The sequence below is a fragment of the Sinohyriopsis cumingii genome, unplaced genomic scaffold (genome assembly GCF_028554795.1).
Source record: "Sinohyriopsis cumingii isolate HCF-2022 unplaced genomic scaffold, ASM2855479v2 utg000624l, whole genome shotgun sequence".
NCBI lineage: Eukaryota > Metazoa > Mollusca > Bivalvia > Unionida > Unionidae > Sinohyriopsis > Sinohyriopsis cumingii.
In genome coordinates, this window is record NW_028315919.1 from 3,480,644 (window position 1) to 3,502,641 (window position 21,998).

Genomic DNA, 21,998 nt, shown 5'->3' on the forward strand with positions numbered 1-21,998 from the left:
ACAAGGCATATACACATTTTGTATAGTCTTCTGCAGTATCAGCAGGTAAAGTTTGCATGGAAGATTGCTCAGAGAGACAGTTTTTTGGTAAGATAACACCATTCAACATGATTTCTAAAGACTACTAAGTTCCTTTTACTTTCAGTTCAAAAATTGAACCTCTTCCAAAGACACCTTCAGCAAAACGAAGCCGTCGTAAAATAAGGCGTAAAATTGAAGAACTCAATGAGGAGGATGAAGAGAATAACCCACCAGCCAAAAGACTCAGGTATGTATTAGTTGACAAGACATTTCTGCTTGAACTTTTCTAATCGGCTTTCCAAAAAATGATTTGTGTTCATTCAGCATGCACATTGCATGCATACCACTGTACCTTAACAGTGTTCCAGCTAGAATTTCAAATCATAGGGGTGCTGACCAGGGTACCTTAAGCATGGTTATATACTGGCAGCAAAAAAACTATGTTAAGAATCCAGATCGCAGGCACACTCTAAAGTTAAGGGTAAAAATATTCTTCATAAAATGCAATTTTCCAAAATTGCATAAATGGCCATAAACATCTCCCCACCCCCTGAGCAGAATTCACAAGTCGTCAACATGCAACCACACAACAAAGTAAAATCTTTACTGTGCTGATGATCACAACCAGTAATAATGTTTTATTGAAATGTAAAAAGTGTTTTATAGCAAGTTCAATACCAAAGTTATCATGTCTGTTTGTAAAATCCCCAGTCAGCATTGCAATATCAAAACTTCATGCTTGTAGGTAAACAAAAGTTGTTACATATCATTGCTTTCAATGAGATTGCTTAAGCCATCTGTATTAAAGATTATTGACTCGTTTGTGAACAGTGGCAATGTTTCTTTGAAGTAGGATTTTACCCCATATATATACGGAAAGCCTGATTATTTCAGTTGTCGAATTAGTGTGATTAATTATTTAAGGCAGTTAGAAAGCAAAAATAAGTTTCTTGTCTCTTGGTTGACAGAGTTTTACACATATGGCAAACAATGTATCAGCCTATGTCATTTCTGTGTACCATGTCGGTCAGAATAGGAGACACCTGTATGTAATATATTCAACACACTGAATTGAACATTCAAATTAGTTCGGAGTGGCGGAGTGGTCTAAATTGCTTTCAGTTATGGATCACTGCCATCTCACCTCTGTCTGCGTGGGTTCGAGTCTCGGATTTGACCAATGTGGGTATGTGAGAAAGTTTGCCAGTAGCTTCTCGTGGGGAGGGGATCTTTCCAGGGATTTTCTGGGTTCTTGCTCCACCATTAATACTGGCCACCATGTATGACCTATCATGTGCTGAAAAATGGCGTTGAATCCTACAACAACAACATCAAATTAGTTCTTTGACCTTTGCTTTTCAGTACGATTTTAGCCATGAAAAAGTTTGCTTGATAGGCAATAATAAGCACACGCTTGTTTTTGCACAGTTCATTTGTTTTGATAATACATTACAACCCGTACTAGACAGGCATTTAATTGTAGTCTGGGCATGTAAAATTTGAGTAAGGGCTTGTCATTTTTTTTAGTCACCAGCCCTGGGCCTGTGTCCAAAATTTTATTTCTTTGAGCACTGGAAAGACCTTAAGGACATGTGCTGCTGTGGCGATTGTTCAAAGGTGAATGAGCACCCTCCTTGTCAGTTTGTTCCTCTGTACACTGTTGATACTGTAATGGTTTAAATGACATTTTATGTTTTGAGACAGGACACAGATGTATTAATGAACAGAAGAACAGTTGCATGCATACTATTGATTCTAAATAGACGAGCAGGAAGTTCTTCATAGGTTAAGATGTTTACCTGTTATTAAATAAGAATGATAGATTAACTAATATATATCATTCCATTAAGAGGAGTATATTAATATTATGATTTACTTCTTCAGTGTCACAGCGGAAATAAATTTCAGAAATTCGGTTTTTTTATTTACATGCTGTAGACACATTTGGTACTAGTTGCTGGAGAAATATTTCAAAAATGAAGGAAAGAATAATCAAAATTGTTTTCTTTACATGTTTTCAAAATGTTTACAATTTGAAGATAACAATTGCTCCTTTTTTATTTAGAAAGATAAAATTCCTTTGCTAGTACCAACATCTTGCACTCTACGCATGTATGAACTTAATTCAAATGCTGATAACAGAAAATACCACATTCACTGCAGATGACTGGCTTCTTTTAATATCATGAAGACATTAACTGTAATTACAACACTGCTTTCGCTTTTCCTGGAGTTAGTCCTTTGTCCAAGGTAATTTCCCTCTCCCAGATAGTTACTGGAACCTACACCACACACTAGTCTTAGACTGATGCCTTATTTACCTATGTCATGTCGGATACTTCCTCAGCTTGGACTTCCAGTTGACAGTTGGCCCCATGCACTCAAAGGATTTTACTACTTTTTTAATGAATAAAAAATGCGGTGTATTTTTGCCATATGACTTTAAAAGAGCACATTGTAATTAATTTTAGGTAACAGGAGTTATGACATTATAGTCTTTTAATCTGGTAAAATACTTAATAAACTGCCACTTAATTTTTTTTCTCTGAATGTTCTCTATAAAATAGCAGTCAAAAAGATTTCTAAATTATTTTGAAACAACCCCCTGTAAATGTACATGGAACAAAGGTGCTAATAACTTCATACTATACTGTTCATCCTAATTCTATTGTTGCCGATTAAACATTAACTAGTGAAGCATTAATGTCAAAATATGACCGAACTATACCCTTCTTTCCAACTTAATCATACAACCAAGAACATGTATGGCTCCATTCATGGCATGAGTGCATCTCTTTTTAGAAAGGGGAAGTTTCTTAATATAACCGCTCACTTTCTAGTTTCGTTACAACAATCTATTGATAGGATTGCAGATCTATGGTTTTATACTTTGCATACATATTTTAAGTAACATCATTCATTGGATCAGGTGTGTTGGCTTCATTGCTTATTTTCTTATTTTCACAAAAATGTTCAGAAAACAATCTTGACCTTGCAAATATCCAGTGATTTCGACTTCCACAACATAGCCATGAGCTATATGTTTCTAACCTACATGATTACATTTTTATACTAAATCTTCTATCACATAATATTTACACTTGCTTTCACTGTTATGTATATTTTTCTTAATCTTTTTGTTTTATGAAAACAGACAATTTAATGAACTTTGCATTTGCTACACAAAGCAATGTCTGCCATTATATTTCACTTAGATTTCAAATTGATTTTATAAAAAAAATAATGCATTTAAAAAATTTAAATTAGAAAGTACTGTTCACTGATCATATTCTTAAAATACAAATGACTATTTACATAACTGATGTTTAAGTATCCCAACAAATCTTTTCATCAAATGGTAGGCATAACTTGCAGAAATAGTGCAGTGATAACTTAAAAGGGTTAATAAGTCAGTCAGGCTGTTAATATGCAAGAGTTTGTTTGTCAGTGCAATTGCATATCAAAATTACTGTAACTCATTGTACATTGAAAAAAATTACAATGATGTCGTTTTCAGTTTCTTAGCAGAAAAAGGCAAACTTTACAGGTTTTTTGGTGACTTAGTCGCCCACTTTGCCTGGTAGAATGACCCATGATTTTTTTGGAAATATGCAAGGATATAAGTGCTGTTATGTACAATTTGTACTCTACACTGTACACTCTCATACAGGTCTTCCAGTAAAGTGACCCGTGAATTATGAAGTCTTCATTTATTTCATGTTGGAGAAATTGGAAGATATGCAAAGTACATGTAATAACATAAAAGCAATCATAGTTTTCATCTGTTAATTGACATCAATGAAAAAGAGCTGGTCACTGATGCGTGGTAGTCTTGCCAATTTTTTCATGATATTTGTTGTTTCTATGAGTGTTGGGACACAAAAATGTTACGTTTTTCATTTATGAATGTCTCTTGGTGCACCCAAAAAATTAATTTTTTCATGTCCCAAGACTTACATTCATTGTGGTAACTTTATCTATACTTGTAATTGCAAAAAGAGAGATTCAGTTACTCTGAAAGGAAAATACCAGTCCTTCAATAATATGTCTTTAACTATTTCAGTTTACACCCAGAGGCTGACAATTTGAGAGATGACTCTTCCCAGAGACAGATACGAATAACTAGAGCAGCAGCCAAAAGAGCAACAACTACATCAAGAAACAGAAAAAAAAGTAGTATCAACAGAAACGATAAAAATCAATCAGAGAAATATGAAAGTACACCAGTAGTATATATAGACAAGGTGGTGCAGAAAGAAATATTAGAATGTGAGACAAGAGTAACCAGAGAAAGTAAATGTTCTCCTTTGTCTTCAGTTCAGAAACAACTTAAGCAGTCATATAGCCCTCAGAAACCACTGCACAAATTTTGTTTAATGAATGTTAAAGAAAAGGCCAGTGTATATGAGGAAATGATTCATTTAAATGACAATAATGCTGTTCATCAGAGTCATAAAACTACTATTGCATCTCCTTCTAAAAGATTAGAAGAAAGCTCCGACACCCTTAAAGTTGTGTGTTCAAACTATAGAAGCGGATCTATTCATAGAAGTGGAAGCAACAGAAAGGCTTCCGTTTTAGACACACCCAAAGCTACTCGCAGGTCTTCAAGGGCAAGTGTTCGTAAATCACTTCAGATGCTGAAATCCCATCAAGCTTTGAGAAAAAGTGGCACAGTTGAGAAGCTAGAGGTATGTGTATTTGTACATTAATAAAAATTTGGCATTCAAGCTTTCAGTAAATCCATGACCTCAGGCAAAAAAGTTATCTTGATACAACTGACATAACTCAAAGATCCTGTTACAGGAAAACTGCTATGTGTAAATATTGCAGTTAGAAACAGTGGGGGAAATTGCAAACATTTATTGCATGTATATATTTTATAGAGGAACATGCTAGTTTCCATATTTGTAATAATGAGTGTCTTCTCAGTCTTTTCTTCAATATTTGTGTTCTTTTTCTTCATTTTATGGCTCTTTTTTGCCTTTCTTAGTGATAGAGAGATGTAAATTTCCCTTTCTGGTAAAATATCTGGTGGATGTTTTTACATTGTTTTTTGTTTTAACTGGAATATTTGTTCCTGGATGTAATTCGAGTAAGAAAGAAGGTAATAAAACACCTTTTACCAGAAGTTAATTGCACAGGCAGGAATTGTTCATTGTTTCATTCGTTCATTATGTAGTTTCGAGAAATGTTTTGCACTCGGATCTATTTGGGGCTTCTTTGGAATTTAAATTTGTAGAAAGGAAACTATGAAAATAACTAACTTTAACTAGTCAGTAAAAAAAAAATCTGTTCAGATGGTGCTGGCTAGAAGAAAAATATCACTGAGGAGTTGTGTTTTTTTTAAATTGGAGGTATCTGGACTTGCCTGGTGCATGAGCTGCAAAGACAAACTTAATTCTTTATCAGCTGGCACAAAATTCCCCCAAACCATGCTAAAATGAAAAGGCATTGACAGAGAAGATCAGGTTTAAATACACATTTCAGCGGTTTTTCAGCCACTTTCATCTTTTAATATGGCAGTGACTGCCTCAGGCCAAAAGAAAATATTTCTGGTCAACACACCATCCCAGTTTTTCGTTTGCCGACACGTGCACCTTTTTTCACCCTGGGGGAAAAAAATTAAATATAAAAAAAATGAAGTTGATATGTGCATCTAATTTAGCCCAGTACTTGAAGTGCTTAGTACATCTATACTAATGATTATAATATATAATGTTTTATATAAAAAATAAAAACCAGCCTACCTACCCTAATTTATGAATCGCATTTCATCTAAGTCTCAACATTCTCATGCACTGCCTATTTTGATACATTCGGAAATGAACACAATAACAAAAGCTAAAGTTGTTTATTTGATGTACTTTTATAAATGACCAAATGTACATCTCTGGGTCTTTCTGACTCTGAATTCAATCACTGTAAAATATCAGTACCTTTGCCACCCGGCCGCCAGTCAAAGTCTTTGAACTTGCTGCGCAGCTATTGCATCATGTTCTTTTTTTATGTACTCTTATGATGGCAACATGTATTTACATCAAGGGGTCTTTGGTCACTGAATTATGTCATTGTAAATATCAGCACAGCTAATTGATCAACACATTTTCCCGCAAAGCAGGTGGCTGAAGCAGGACTGGCAAGTTTTTGAATTTTGCCGCACACCTATTACATGTATATGGAGGACTCCCGCCTCAGTGATTTTCTGCATCCCAGATCAAACATTGTCCAAATATGCGTAATTAAGCGTTTCTGAGATCTCTGAATAGGGTCATAACCATCTTTTTCTTCATTGAAAGGTACTTTTGATATTTTGACAGCTTTCTTCTGGAGGTAGATTGTTTGGAGTATGACTCCATAAATGTATCCAAATGAATGGCTTTATCCAATATTTTTGGTCCAGCATGGATCCTATTAATAAATTTTAATTTTTGAAGCCTAGGAAATTGCCTTCTTCCAGAGATTTTTAAATTTCACTATTTTCCTCTTTTCCCTGTTAGATGAATTTCAGTGAACATTTTTTTATTTTCACAGGTTACACCAAGCAAAAAACCATCACGAACAAGGCTAAGGCTAAAGAAAATGGGAGTGAGTAGTTTCACTGAGGTAACTTTTCTTTGCATCAATTGCACCAAGTTTTACAAACTAAATTCTGAAAAGAAATTCCTGAATGTAATAGTGTTTTTGCTCTCTTTGACTAAACAGTCACCTCATTAGTGACCACCTTGGTTGCTATCATTAAACTAGTTTGGTAGCATTAAACAGTTTGTTGTTGTTGGGTTTAACGACTTTTTTCAGCACACGATAGGCTATACATGGCAGCCAGTATTAATGGTGGAGGAAGAACCCAAAAAGAACCACCGACCCTCGAGAAGCTCCTGGCAAGCTTTCTCATACCCACATTGGCTGATTCCAAGACTTGAAGCCACACAGACACAGGTGAGATGGCAGTGATCTGTAATGGAGAGCACTTTAGACCACTCGGCCACTCAGATCCCCACCATTAAACAATTTGTAACTTTTCCCATGAGGTAAATTTTGACAACTTGAGGAACAGTAATTTATTCCTCAATATTGGCATCATTATTAGTAAATGTGCCATGAATGTATCTCCACATACAGGGCCAGTTAGAATTTAAATTAATTTTAATCAGATCACGCGACAATGGTTCAATTTAAACTTTATTGTACGTATAAAATAGTCTTTGGTATAACAGGGACAAATCCCATTATGGCACACTGCACCATCCGAGCTCTGAATTTTATCCTATAGGAATACCTGTGCAAGAGAGACTTTGGTGACCTTGTAGGGTTCTGAAGATATTAGTGGAACTATAACTGATTAGTACAGTTGGCTTGGTAACAAGCATTTTAATGTATTTTAATCTATATGTATAAGAGTAGTTTTGCAAATTCTTTTATGGGTCCTAACCAGAATTTTGCTATGTGCATGCGCTGCAAACACTGATTTGATTTACCATTCAGCATCACATCTTGAAAATGTCTTCACCAACAAGGAAAAAGAAATGTATTGCACAAAAAGTGAAGTTTAGTTTGGAATATACCAAAAATTGGCTGTGCATTTAGCAAATGTTAGCATTGGACATGGTGGCTGAGACAATGTGAGTTAGGATATTAGTAGCAAAAAGCACATTGAGGTTGGGAAAATTAAGAACTAAATTAAGCAGCTTTCAACTCTGGAATATTTTAAGCCGTCGACGGAAGACCTGCAAGCTACCAGCTCTGAAAGATTATTTATGAGTTTTCTTATTGAACACAATATGCCTTTATCAGCTGCAGACCATGCTAAACCTCTGTTACGACAAATATTCCTGGACTCGAAGATTACTTCACAAATTCATGTCAGAATTCACTTATTGTTATCCCTATTTTCACTAATTGCCAGCCTGGCAGTTTGGCAGCTATGCATGATGATCCTGCTATTCATCGTTATGACCCTGAGACTCCAGAGAAACAGGAAGATAGTTTCAGCTCTGAGGAGAAGAAGAGTCAATCTCTGATATTTGTTTAAATTTTTAGGTCAAGTGGAAAAGTGAACTGAAAGTTCTGTGATGTATATCCTTGATATTTGAATAATATATAACCTTGATAGCTGTATGGGTATATTTTTGCATATAAAATGATCTGAGCAGTTGATAATAGAATATGTTGAAAAGTTGAAAATATAATAAGGTATAAAATAATCCTGTCTGTTTCATATTCAAAATATACACAGTAATATAGCAAGAACGAGAAACACTTGAGATTGTATATTTCTTACAAAATACTGTACTCTCATTATTCAACACAAGACAGTAAATCTTAAACGTCATTTGTTTTGACCAATAACGAGGAATCACAGCTATGGGGTCATGACTGTCCAAAAGAATTTACTCTCGAGATTTTAGTCTTGGCTTTTAAGATTTTCATTTTGACTCCTCAGTTTGGAAATCTGTTGAGAACCCGGTTATTGGTGACAAAATGTACCATCTGGCTATCTTTTTGGCGACATTTTTGGCTGTTGAAAATTGTATATACAATCTTGGGTTTGCAGTTGAGAAATTCAAAGTACCATGACAGGAGGTTGCAAACTTGGATATAAAATTGCACTGGAATCTATTGTTAGATAAACAAATCTTTTGTTGATATTGACAGACCACCCTAACACGCCATTGTTATATCATAATCGGCTTATGCTGATGTCTGGCCTTAATACTCTATGATATAATGTAACCCAAATAGTCATGCTACCTGACTAGCTACAATTGACCACCTCAGAAGGCAGGAACTGAATGACTACAATCTACCAGACGATAGCAAATTTTTTTCCATTTTGAAAAATGTATCAGAAAAAATAGTTTTGCTGAAAGAAAACTGATTATCATTGAGGCATCAATCATTCTGTATATATACTAAGCAGTTGAAAACAAAATTCTGTCTCCATCAGTATTGTACAATTATTTGATGTTGCCACAGCAGTAACAAATTGGCATTTGTTTGGTCCTTCAAAGAGAACCTTTAGCGGCACCTTCAATAACACATGAAACTTCATCAAAGCAAGCCAAAGACCTTTGATCAAAGAAAGTCGGCAAAAAACTTAAATAAAAGAATTGTTTCATTTTTCATAGTGATTGGCACATATTTATTATGCCGTGAAAGTTTCATGTTTGCAACAAGAAAGGTGCTTATGATCGCTACCAATGACTGTTTAAAAAGCCAAATTAAAGTTAAAATATTTTAAAACAATAAATAATATGCCCGTCAAGTTAAATGAAGGTGGGGCATCTCACAAGAATATGAAACTTTTTAATTTGTTCACATGTTTTCATTTCCCTATGAATAGCCTCATCCCCTTGGTAGCCATGGCATTGTGGTTGTTGTCTCTTGCTGAACAAAATCTACGCCAATTTAAGTACATATACTTGTAGCAAATAAACAACTATACATCCACATGCCATTAGAATAATAAATATCACAGTGAATTGTTTAAGGAAACATGTTTGTTGACAATGGGATATAGATCAAACCAGGATTACCATTTTTTTAATATATGTATATATGTTTTAGTTCTGTTTTCTGATGGGATTTAACTGATACATAAATTTTTTAACATAATCGAATACTCGAATTCATGGAATTTTCATGTGCATGTATATTATTTAACACATTGTGGAGTATACTACACAAATGTAAGTTGTCAATATACAAGTGTATTTCAGACTTGTTGTCTTCATATAATCAAAATTTCCATAATATCTTTTTCATTGCATAAATCCTAGTCACTGATGGCATATCATCTCTTAAAATTTCACTTGTATGCAAAATTTTAATTTATTTTCAAGCCTGTCTCCCTTACTTGTCTAAACTTCCACTTATGTCAACAATATTACCTAGGTCCCAAGGTTGTCGAGATAAATGGGTAGTACTGTATTGTGAAAATGGTGACCGCTTCCAATCAAAATTAAGTCGTTAAAATTTGAACTCTATTCCTACATGATCAAGACAAGGGGAACACACAGCTTGGATGGACTGATAAATAAGCAATTTTCCACTGCTGCTCGTGTTTGTACAAATACCTTTCACTCAAATAGACCTGTAATGGTCTTACTTTTGATGTTAAACTTACAAAGTGTCCGTTTTAGGTCAGTTGCCTTCATCATTTTTGGCTGGTATACAATGCACCACACTATTGGTTAGTTGGCATTACATACTTGGGAGACAGCTCATGAAATCCAATAGATGTTGCTAGGGCAAAGTACCAATATCTGTTTGATCCACCAAGGTGTAGATAGGGTTATGACATCTGAACATTGGCTAGCAAAGATGATTTTCTTTAAGACTGTTGAATATAATTTGAAGAAACTTGATAGTATTCAGTTATGAAGACCTATAATATTTATACAGATGTTGTTAATCTGTCATCACCATTAATAAAAATAAAGAAATATTTAAATGACTTTGGCCGTAAAGAAATAATATCAAAATTTTAGTTTCATGCTGACTAAAATTGGGTTAGTTGGTTGGAATGTGATATTTATATATATTTTTTCCCCTCTTCAATTTCCCTAAATTGAACAGCAGTTGCTTACCTAATTTTGATTGTGTGTACTCTGTAAAATTGAGGAAAAACACTCCATCTTCAGACCTGCCAACTCTTATGATTTTGCCGTAAGTCTACAAAAATTACCCTTAATATACGAACATTTTTATGGCATACTAGCAAGAACTATGGAAAAATTATCGTTACAGGAAAATCCGATAATTGTTTCCTCCGTTTTTTTATCTGGATCTGGGTTTCATCTTAGAATTAGTGAAATTAGTCCAGGAACCAACTTTACAGCAGCACCACAGATGCTTAAACTGCATCTGTTTGTTCATGCGAAGCATCTGTATGATCAAACTTTTGATTATAGAATTTTTAAAAATGTCCATAAAGCAATGCATGTTTAACACATTAACCCCTAGCGACGACTTAACAGAGCAGGAGGTAGTAGCCTACTGCCGAGCTCTGTAGCGTCATAGTCATGCATGATACACTAAAGTGGCTGGTATTATAGAAAGGTAGACATATGTAACTCTACAATGATACCAAATAATCTGGAATATCTAGTTGCACTACAAAATACAGAATAAAAAAACTCATTTTTTGGACCCAACTTTTTTCTACCCAAAATTCACCCATGGTCGGAATCCGATTTTGTGTCCAGATTTTACACCTTTTGGTCTCAGATCTAAGGCAAACCGGTATGAACTGCAAACAGACAGATGAGTCTTTGCAAAAAGTAGGATAAGATGGGCATTTGGAATAAAGAGTGGTCTTAATACAAAAATAACGGCTCCATTTAGCAGAATTAGAAAAAAATCCAACTTTTACCTTTGGTGTTTTGTGATCTATTCAGAAATTGCTTTCAAAATATATTTCCTACTCGATTTTCAGGCGAAAATGACAAAACCTCCAGGGGTTAATGTGTTAAGACAAAAGGGAAAATAAGCATCTAGAATAGTGTTAATAATCAACACAGAAGAATAAAAAGGAGTAAGATTCTTATGAATAAAAGCTGGAAAGGACACAATTATGTGTATTGGATATCACATGCCAATTTAAGTATGTCTTGTGGCGGAAGATATGATTGATGTCATCATGTGAAATGGAAAAGAATTTCCAAGAATTATGTCAAGTTGAGAGATAGCAAAAAGCCATTGAGCTGCATAGGGTTTGGAACTAGAGTTTGTGCAACTGTACTAGTGGTAAATTAAGTCTGTGTACTTTACAAACTTTTCAGTTGAACATAATGTTTATCGTCGATGCGTCAAGCTTTTAATTATGTTTTCCAGCTTTGCAATAGCAGTTATTGATATTTTGTTATACCTTGCTGAAAACTGGTAAATCTTACGGAAAAATATCAACTGCCTTACTGAGACAGACTCATCAGGGTTGGCAGGTCTGCATCTTTAAATCATATGAACTATGGTTGATGTAGCAAGTCCTACATGGCTATGCTACCTAACCAGGCCACCAATTTGTAAACATTAAATCATCCAACCCCTACATTTTTTGTCTTCTTTCAGTGTATCCCCTAGGGGTGCAAGACTGAGAGTCAAAAATCACCTTGGTGTCAAAACTTTGGTCAGACTGAGTAAAAACAAACTTTGGTACCAAAAATGGGGGTCAAATTAAAAATTTGGGGGTCTCTGAAATGCAAATGAGGGTAAAGGGAAACACTGCTTTTTTTCATCAGCTCAATCCATGCTGTTGATTGAAGAGTTGCTTGTGTATATAAGGCCTAACTGCAGTTTGATGAGTTAATTGTAAAACTTGAACACAATCATGTTAAGAGTTCATTTGTAACCTCGGGTCATCAAACCTTATATCATCAGTCATTTATGGTTAATGCTTATTTACTATGTCAATAATCTTATTTATATTCCAGGCTGAATTAGAAACATCTAGAATTGATACAGGCAGTACCCAAAAAAATGAAGAAGTTGAAAATGCTTACAGTGCACATCAAGAATTTAGTACTGAACAAGAAACCAATGTTGAAGATAATGATACTGAGGCTGCATCCAAAAGATCTACACGAACAAAGGTTCGAAAATCTGCTTCCAATTCCAATTGTGCAGCAGAGATCTCTGCTGATGCAAATATTAAGGCTGCGAGTTGTGAGGTCTTACCTCAAACATCAGCACATACTGATGCTCAGATTGGAGTTGAGAATACCAGCCTAATGTCTCATAATGCTGCTGATTCTGAAAATACTTGCAATGAAGTTTCCATGAATAAAAGCACAACAACTAAAGTAAGACCATCAACTGCAGATGGAGAGTCTGCAGATGCGATAGAAATAACCCAGAACAAAGGTATAAACTTGGAGAGTGATGGTAGCAAGAATGTGAAAAGTAATGAGAATGAAGGACCTAGTTCTCACAAGGATATAGATGATCACCAGCCAGTATCTGTAAAACCAGTGCGAAGCACTCGTACACGACAGAGGGTTACTGAAAGGACAGCAGGTATGAGTACCAATTCACAGTTAGGAAGGGATAGCCAGTCTGATGTTGATTCAGGAGTTGGAAGTGTAACCAGAGTTAGCTGCCAGGAATCCCTAGAAGATAAGCCACGGGTGACACGGTCTAAGATGAGGAAACCAAATAGCAACAAGGGTACAGATGAGCTCAGCACAAGCAGCGATCATGATGAGGTGTTTGCTGTACCCAGCAGTCCACCTCCAAGGATGACAAGGTACATCTTATACCTCCATAGTGTCATAAATGCCAGACTAAAATCTTTGACCTACTGTTTGCATGAATAAGACCTCAGAAGATTCCACACCCAGTATATTTGTTAAGGATCTCAATTGCTTAAAACTGACCCAAATACTTGAAACAAATGAACCCCCAAAGAGTAATAAAGTTAGCCATACAATACTTACTATGACCACAGTAAGAACTCTTCCAAAGTCAGCTTGTTTCACTAGCTCTCAGATTAAGAATATTGGGGAACTATGTAGCATTCGTCTTAAAATGCAGTAAAACATTACATGCTGCTATTGCCTTATTAATTGGAACATTCCAGAAAGTCTAGAACAGAAGAACACAGACCCAGTCCAATGTGTACATCATAGGCTGATGCACAGTAGTAGTTCTCTCATCTTGGACACTGTTATTTATAGCAGATGGGTTCAGATTTGCTCTCACAAAATTGCTTTTTATTATGTCCCAACACATGTTCTGGCATACAGATGTTTTTCTGCTTTATAATAGTGATAATATGTTCCTGTTTCATCCAGATTTTATTACCTCTTATCATTAAAGATATTAGTTCTGAATATTTTCTGGAAAATGTTTTATATGTATTGTCTTCCCCTTCATATCGGAAAGGTTTGTGACCTCCTATCTTCATGTATAGAAGTTTCACCATCTGTATGAAACACTTGTATTCAAAAGCACAATTGTAAGACTGAAGAAATCCCTTCACAGCCCTTGTCAATTTTAATAAAGAAAACAAATCTCATTCTGGAAATGTATTCATTATAGTTATGAAAGTGCTTCATTTTGTTGATACACTCTATGAAGTGGTCCATGCAAATTAAAACATCAAATACTGGTTTCCTATGGTGATATTATAAAAATGTATCGGTGTATTGATACAATGAACAAAGCATGCCATATTAATTTTTCATGAACCTCGGTTGTAAAAAGAATTTGAACTATTAAGGTCTGATTGTAGAATGGGTGTAAAACAAAGTTGCTTTTCTTCTCTTAAATATTCGTCATCAGTAAATTATTTATGTAAGACAGTGTATCAGATAGGATCCTATGTCCTCTTCCATCCATATGTGCATACATGCCAACCATTGTGCTTTTAGCATAATGATTATACTATTTTCCAAAAAATATGTTTTACGCTTTCATGTTTTTGGGTTAAACTTTTAGGGTACTTTAGAAAATGAAAATAAAATAATAAAAAGTTGTTTTTGTAATTTTTATTATCATCTCTTTAGTTCCACTCATAAATTTGAGAATATTCTTAAAAAATGATTAATGCATAAGAATAGCATATGAGTACTTTCCTTTTTTGCTATTTATGGTAAAGACTCATTTCCAAGAAAACAGACTGTTTTCTTCAAATATAACTTTTTCCTCACCGATAGATTATATTGATTAGCTAATGAGGTAGCCGACCAGTCTTTATCTTGAAACAAAATGGTACCAGATGTAAAGGTAAATGCTTTAAGATGTGAGTTGTGGATGGTATATGAGAGGACGTTTTAGAGCAAATGGATTTTTTTCCAACTTCAAAGCATGTCTGATTTTAAAAAAAAGGGACAAATCAGAATTGCTTTACAAACTTTAAAAGAAGAATATGTGAATAATGTCATACTTCTCTTTGAGCACATGATCATGCTCATTGCAGAATTCCAGTTCACATTCATTAACTGATTCAGCAAAAGTAGAATAGTTCAAGCAAGTGCTGAATATAAATATTTTCCAGTATATTTTGTGTTTTGTATTTTGGTTATAATCCATTTGGATGTTGTGTTTTGTGATATCATACATGAATTTTGAATTAAGAAATGGTCGCCAAAAATGATAAAATAGTGCATTTTTTGAAAAATTAGCTAGTATATTGGCTACCTAAAATTACCCATAGTCAACATTCTTATTCTTTTGTTTATGGAAACTTTTATTCTTATGATTATTAAGAATATAATAGTGATTTTTTAGTTGTAATCATTTGTAAGCATGATTACACTGCCGTTGAAGGACAATTATAATTACAGAGTTTCAGAAATGGATGATTGTGATAACAGATCACACTGTAATCAATTACAGTCAATTAAAATTACAATTACAACATAATCGGCCCCATACGTGGCCATCAAACACTTTACATTGCTACTCGGCAGCTCAGCAGGCTAGCACAAACCCCTTGAATGTTTTCATTGCCAGATATGTTTTTTTAAAATGATATATTCATTGCCATCAGTTTTAATACTTTCATAACTTAGGCCACTGCTGGCACCAACAAAGATAATGGTGGACATCCATTAATTATAAGTAACTGTTATAAGCACACTTTTCAGTATTTTTTTTTTTTTTGATGAAAAAGTGTGCAGTGGAAGGGAGCATGGCACAGGGTCAAGATTTAAGGGACAGGACAAAAAATTGGGAAATCCGTGAGCTTACACAGTATGCAGGGATCGGCTTTCAGGTTTCCTCGTGAAAAGTCGTGCAGATGTTTATCGACTTTTAATACTGTGATCTTCAGTTCTAATTTGCTATATACATACTGTTGTTCTCTTTCTGAGTTCATTTTTTTTATCTGACTTGTGTTAAAGGCTTCACTCATATCAAAGCATAAGTCACATTATTTGAAAATGTAATCCTTGGTGCATTTAACTTAAAATATCTTACCATTTTTTGCGTTTCTTTCAGTTATATTAAAATGTTTTGCATCTACTTGTACCACGTTGGTTACCTGGGCTTCTGTTAGACCAGGAAACAGTTTGTTTCAAATTTTTAGGTTATCTCTTGCTATGAATAATCGTGATTTTTTCCACAATATGTGACTAACCTAGAAAATACATTATACTAGTGGCCTTCAAAGGCTTAACATTGCAACTGTGTCTCTGGATAACAGTAACCTGTGCCAGCCAAAACAAGGCTACCAACTGTCTCCATAGCATTTATTTTGCAATTTACCAAAAATAGCATTTTTCACCTGTTATACGTAAGATATATTCAAGACAGGCATATAAAAAATGTAGTTGTGTAGTTCTGCCTGTTTGACAGCTGACATGACACAATATAGTACACAAGCTTGCTTTGTAAACTTTATTTGGAAATGTCATTGACATACTGGACCCTGCTAATGCTTGTATATTTCTCACGGAGGTTGTTGGCAAACAGTGGGTGAATGGGAAAATCAGAGACACAAAATTTGGCATCCGACAGATGCCACACCCAAACCACACTTTTCAGCCAGGAAATTGATTATGTTTATTAAAGGATAAAGATGTTTATGTAGGTTTTTGTTTTCTTGGATATGTTCATCTCTGAACTTGCCTGTTGGGTGAGATATTGGGTTGCAACTGGGTTAATGAGTAACCATTGGAACACTTTTCCAAGGAAACCCATCCTGGGCTGTCCTAGGTGGGTATCAAACCAAGGACACTGGTATGATATGTCCAGTGCTCTACCAACTGAGCTGCCACAGCTCTCCATCTCATATTAAAAGAGTAAACATTAGCATGTGGTACATCTAGAAGATAGTAAAGCTATTGTAAAATTTTTGAGTTTAAAAATATTATCTTTATAACTTTGATTTCAGAACAAAGACTAGAAAGAGACAGCTGGAAGAAGGGTCAGACACTGAGATTAATACTTCAAAACGTTCACACTTGGATTCAGAGGTAATGATTATGAAGCTGTGGATTTCCTTGGCATAGACTGAGTAAATTCATAACTGCTGGTCATAGACCAGAAGAGCTTATGAGATGGTCAATTGTCTATCATCCATCCATCTGTTAGTATATGTTATTGCTACTGCCCAGACATCAGATGTTATTGCGACTACTCCTTCTGAATGAATGGTTATATCAACATGGTTTTTTCCTGTTTTAAAAAATTCTTTAGTTGTCCGTCCAATTTGCACAAAACAAAAATTGATGGCCCACTCGGTTCATAATTTTTTTAGCATACAGTATAATGTGAGAATAGTGAGCTCACATTTTTCATGTTGTGAGATAAGCCATTTACCTGTGATGTACTTTATCAAAAGTTGATGTTCAGACTGGTGACTTTAGCTAGACTGGTCTCACTGCCCTATGCTGGAGACTTCAGATTGATAAACAATAATCAGTTTCACCATATACAGTAATCCTCATGAGACCTGTCACTGATTTAAGTGGATAGTGTGTGGCAGAAGTCATTTTGAGAGACCTTCCATCTCCACCTTGTCTAGCTACGATGTCGTAGCCTCAACTTGATTTGTTGTGGTTGAGGCTACGAACTGATCCCATATCATGTAATGGAGCAAAAAAAATGATCACTAAAGTCAGAAAAACAAACAGTGTAGAAATCAACTACATAAGTATAATCATGTTGTGAAAGAAGTTTGGCTTATTTTGACTTTATTAAGCCCTTACACGATACAACAAATTGGTATCGTTACTCTAACCTTATCCTGTCCACCATGACAGACAACACGAGACTCTCGCCGTGACCCCTTACATAAGGCTTGTCAGAACATATTTTGGATATTCTACGCTATATTATTATCAGTCAAGTGCGAATAATCACTTCTTGGTTGAATTTCAAAGTTGCCGATAAACCGTATTTACTTTTAATGCGCAGATTTTCTGACCCAAACGGCGCCAAATTTTTACTACGATTTGTTTACATTTCCAAATAAGGCATCAATGTCCTAATATGGCACACAAACAAATGAGGCTGAGAACGGAAGTAATCATTATTTGAAATAACATGGCGGACGATCTAAACGAAAATATCAGCTGAAAAAAGTAAACGAGATTTTTACAACTATTTCTACAATGATTTTCGATACTTCCGGTATTAAATAAGAGGACTACTCTATTTATTGGATTATATGCAAGGAATGTGTTTAAAGTGTTATTATTAGGCTAAAAGAGCGCCGGGTGTGATTCACACCTGGTTTGCTCCATTAACACGTATATGCTCATGTTAGTACCCTGTCCACGAGGTACGAGTAAGGGTACTAATATTAGTACTACACCTTGTCCACCATTAGAACCTATTAAGATGAACTTTTGCAAAGAGATTTGAGTGGCAATAAAATCAGCAACATAGGTATTGTTGTTTGCTATGGATGTGGTAAAGTCAGAATTTGTATGTCTGACACAGGATGAAGACAGTGCAACAAAGTAATGGTAATTTTAAAATTATCACTATAAACAGTTGATTCTCATTTACATGTACTTGTTTGCTTTGTAAAATGATTTACAGTGGATTTCAGAGCATTGTAACAAAAACAAATAGCAGTGAGAAATTACTGCAGCATTTTGGCTGGAACAAATTTAATTGAAGCAATTTTAGGCTTTCTTAAATATTTACTTATAACTTTACAAGTTGCAATCATAAACATCAGTGTTTCTTGTGATTTTGATAGTGGATATATAATTGAATGTGGGAAGTGTGCAGATGATGTTGCACACAAAAATGATTATTTTTAATATTGAATCAGTGTAAAATTTAATTAAAAAACAAAAAGCATTTTTTTCTTAAAGCCACATGAGATATTAGTCCATTCTAATCAGAATAAATGGGGATGTTTGTCCTACATCCTCAGATCCTAGATTGCACCTTGTAAGTGACCACAGAATCTAATTATAAAGCTTATCCAAACGTGTTATTATGTAATCACTATTCCAACATTTGAAAGATATTAAGATGTACAATTTAACTGAGCTAACTTTTTTATAATGATCATTGAGTTAAAAGGATATTTGTATAACATTTTTTCCATTGTAAAGTTTATCTATGTGGGTTCATCTTTCCTCATTAAAACTACTCACAATTCAAATAGTTATAATGAGGATATACTAAGGAGCACCACTGCATTGTCATTGGACTTAACACTACTAGCAATTTGTGACTGACAGTATCATGATTTTGTCTAATTTTAAAAGTGTCATCCCAGTGTAAATAGTTGGTCTAAATTTGCCTTGATAGGGATAGAAAGGGGCCTCAGTGTATATAAGATGAGACAATTCTTAGTTAATCAGGGGTTTATTCTTTAAGAATAGTACACATTTCCTCTTCAGTTCTGAAGAAAAATGAATTAGCAAAAAAATAAATTAGTTTCTAACATGGATGATGAAAATAATCAACATGATCAACTCCTTGAGGCACACAAGCTACCGCTTAATATATTTGTTGGAAATACAAAGGAAATAAGTGGCATAGGCCCATCCATGGGGATATTCCTGTGTTATTACTTTTTATTATTTCTCCCAGGTTTATATTTTTTTTTTATTTCAGACTTCAGATCAAGAGAAAAAAGATGAAGGTAAGTCCAATTCTTAGTATTGTGTAGGACAGCCAATCAAACGTGTCACATATTATCCTGACCAAGGGGAGAAATAAATTGTCACATAAAAGGGGACTGAGGTACATTTATAGATATGAACAAAGTAGGTGCGACAATACCCATGAGGCAGTTACCTATAGGGAAAAAGGTCCACAGACTGCCTTTATGAGCCTAAAGCATTGAAGTTGGTACCCAGATGTTATGAATGCCTTGGAATTGAAACTTACTATTATGCACCTGTTCGTAATGGAAATACAAATATATTTGGAGTCTTTATAAGCACTGGAGACTTGCATGTATGACCTGAACTTAATGTGAAGTTGTTTAGTGTCCCTGTGCGAGTACCTAAATGTGTGACGACAACAAATTGTAATGGCAGAACTTTGTCAGGATAGAAAGAGAAAAAGTTGGAAATATAGATGAAGTATACTTTCCTTAGAAGTGAAAAACTCCAACTTGTAATGGTATATCTTTAGGCTTTTGCGAGGTCTCTTGTGATGAGAGTGTGCTCCCTTGACCCCTAGTCGTATACCTAAGGCATGATCACTATGACTGATCGGATTTATTCTAGTCAATGCGTGTGTTAGAGCAAAAACGATTTTCAAATAATTTCACAGATGGATTACAAAAGACGAAAAATCTATTCAGAGATGAATACATGAATCACATGTTACAGCATTCCATTCTAGGCAGCTTCATGCCCTTTGCAGGCTGTGTGGAAAGGATTTTAATATCTTAGTCATGGTGGTAAAACAAAGTAACATTGAATTAGCTCGTTTTACAAACTCCGATGCTAAGGTAACTTCTTTCTTTTACAGCAGAACTAAATTGGTGACACAAATTTTATAAATGCAGAGGTGTTATGTACCAAGTTCTTAATAGAATATGGACTACCCCTACCAGTGGAAGACTTGGTTTGTCCTTTATTCAAACAGATGTTTCCTGATTCCAAAATTGCAGAAAATATGCATGTGCAAGAAAAAAATCATCTAATATTGTTAGGTGTTTAGCAGAAGATACTTCACTTAAAATTGCAGAAGCCTTGAAAATTGAGCCATTTAATATTGCAACAGATGAGAGTAGTGATTATGATGACAAATAGTTGGACCCAGTCTGTGTAAGAGACTTTGACAACAAAAAGGGCAAAGTCAGATTGCTCTTCTTTCAATGCCAGAATTAACAGTAGATTCCACTGGAGAAAACAATTTTTTATTTGCTTGATAATGCTTTGAATGAATATAAGTTGGCAGAACTGTATGGGGTTTTCAGCTGATGCTGCATCAGTGATGACTGGAATTCATAAAGGAGTTGCATTCTTTATTTTGAAAAATGTCTCCATCAGTGTACATATCAGGTTGTCTTTGTCATATGATGCACCATGCTGCAGGAAAGGCTGCTGATAAATTAGGAGTACTCCTGAAGTATCAAATTGGCATTCTACCTGACAATGTTCTTCATGCAGGGTAGATTATTTTCGTCTCATTTCCCAACTAAAAGATCCAATAACTGGAAGATATAAATTTCCTCTTCTTTGTCAGGTTATGAAAGGAATATTGGTTCTTTACCATCTTAATGCTGACTGTGAGCGATTGTTCAGCATTGTTAACAAAAGTAAAACTGAATTGAGATCCAGGCCCTGTAACCCAGCACTTAGTGCTCTACTGGTGTGCAAGACATTTATAGTCTCAGCTGGTACAGTGTTTTGAAATGCAATATGAGTCTTTTGCTTTTTAAAGCTCAATGTGCTGTATACCAGTACTTAAACTTGAAGCAGTAGTTGATGATAAAAGTCCAGAGGGATAAATAAATCGTTTTGTATATATGCTCATTTAAGTTTTATTATGTTATATGTCGAATACTCTTTTTCTGCTTGGATTACTCTTTTTGTCCACTTGAATTACACTTTTTCCTCTCCACGAGTTGGCATGTATGGAGTATTCTCAATAGTCTTTTTTGATTTTAGTAATAAAAATGAGTGCCTAGGACTGCAAATGCTGTTTCAGATGAATTCTATATTTAAAGAATAACAAGGCAAACCAATAAAAGTTACTCATGACTGCTGAAGGTTAAAATAACTAATATGGTAATTTTGTATAGATTTTCCATATCTTGTATTGATATGTGTATCATTACAGCAAAAGTATCGATGCATCAATATATTGATGAATTGTTTCATCCCTAGTATATTGGCTTTTTGGAATAATGGATAAAACAAAAAGTAGATAAAGAAATTTTATGGTTTCCAGACTGTTTAGATACTGAATTATTAGTATCAACTTAACAATAACCTCAACTATAATGATGTAAAGGTAAATAAACATAAAATAGGGATTATTTTCTGGTCAGGGGTGGTCAACTACTAGAAATCTGTCAGAAAACAAAACACAGTGAAAACAGAAATTGT

General features: G+C 34.7%; 1 protein-coding gene across 2 annotated transcripts in view; it reads left to right on the forward strand.

Annotated features, from left to right (window-relative positions):
• The window catches only part of LOC149773625 (uncharacterized), a 76,313-nt gene that overhangs the window by 13,448 nt on the left and 40,867 nt on the right, over nucleotides 1–21,998 (forward strand). The window contains exons 3-8 of one of the 2 annotated variants that reach the window (XM_089946297.1): nucleotides 146–268; nucleotides 4,085–4,712; nucleotides 6,556–6,627; nucleotides 12,453–13,264; nucleotides 16,856–16,937; nucleotides 19,546–19,573. In XM_089946297.1, the coding sequence (XP_089802423.1) occupies nucleotides 146–268; nucleotides 4,085–4,712; nucleotides 6,556–6,627; nucleotides 12,453–13,264; nucleotides 16,856–16,937; nucleotides 19,546–19,573 (1,745 nt within the window). The remainder of the gene's footprint in view (nucleotides 1–145; nucleotides 269–4,084; nucleotides 4,713–6,555; nucleotides 6,628–12,452; nucleotides 13,265–16,855; nucleotides 16,938–19,545; nucleotides 19,574–21,998) is intronic. The other variant, XM_089946298.1, reaches the window with a different exon arrangement.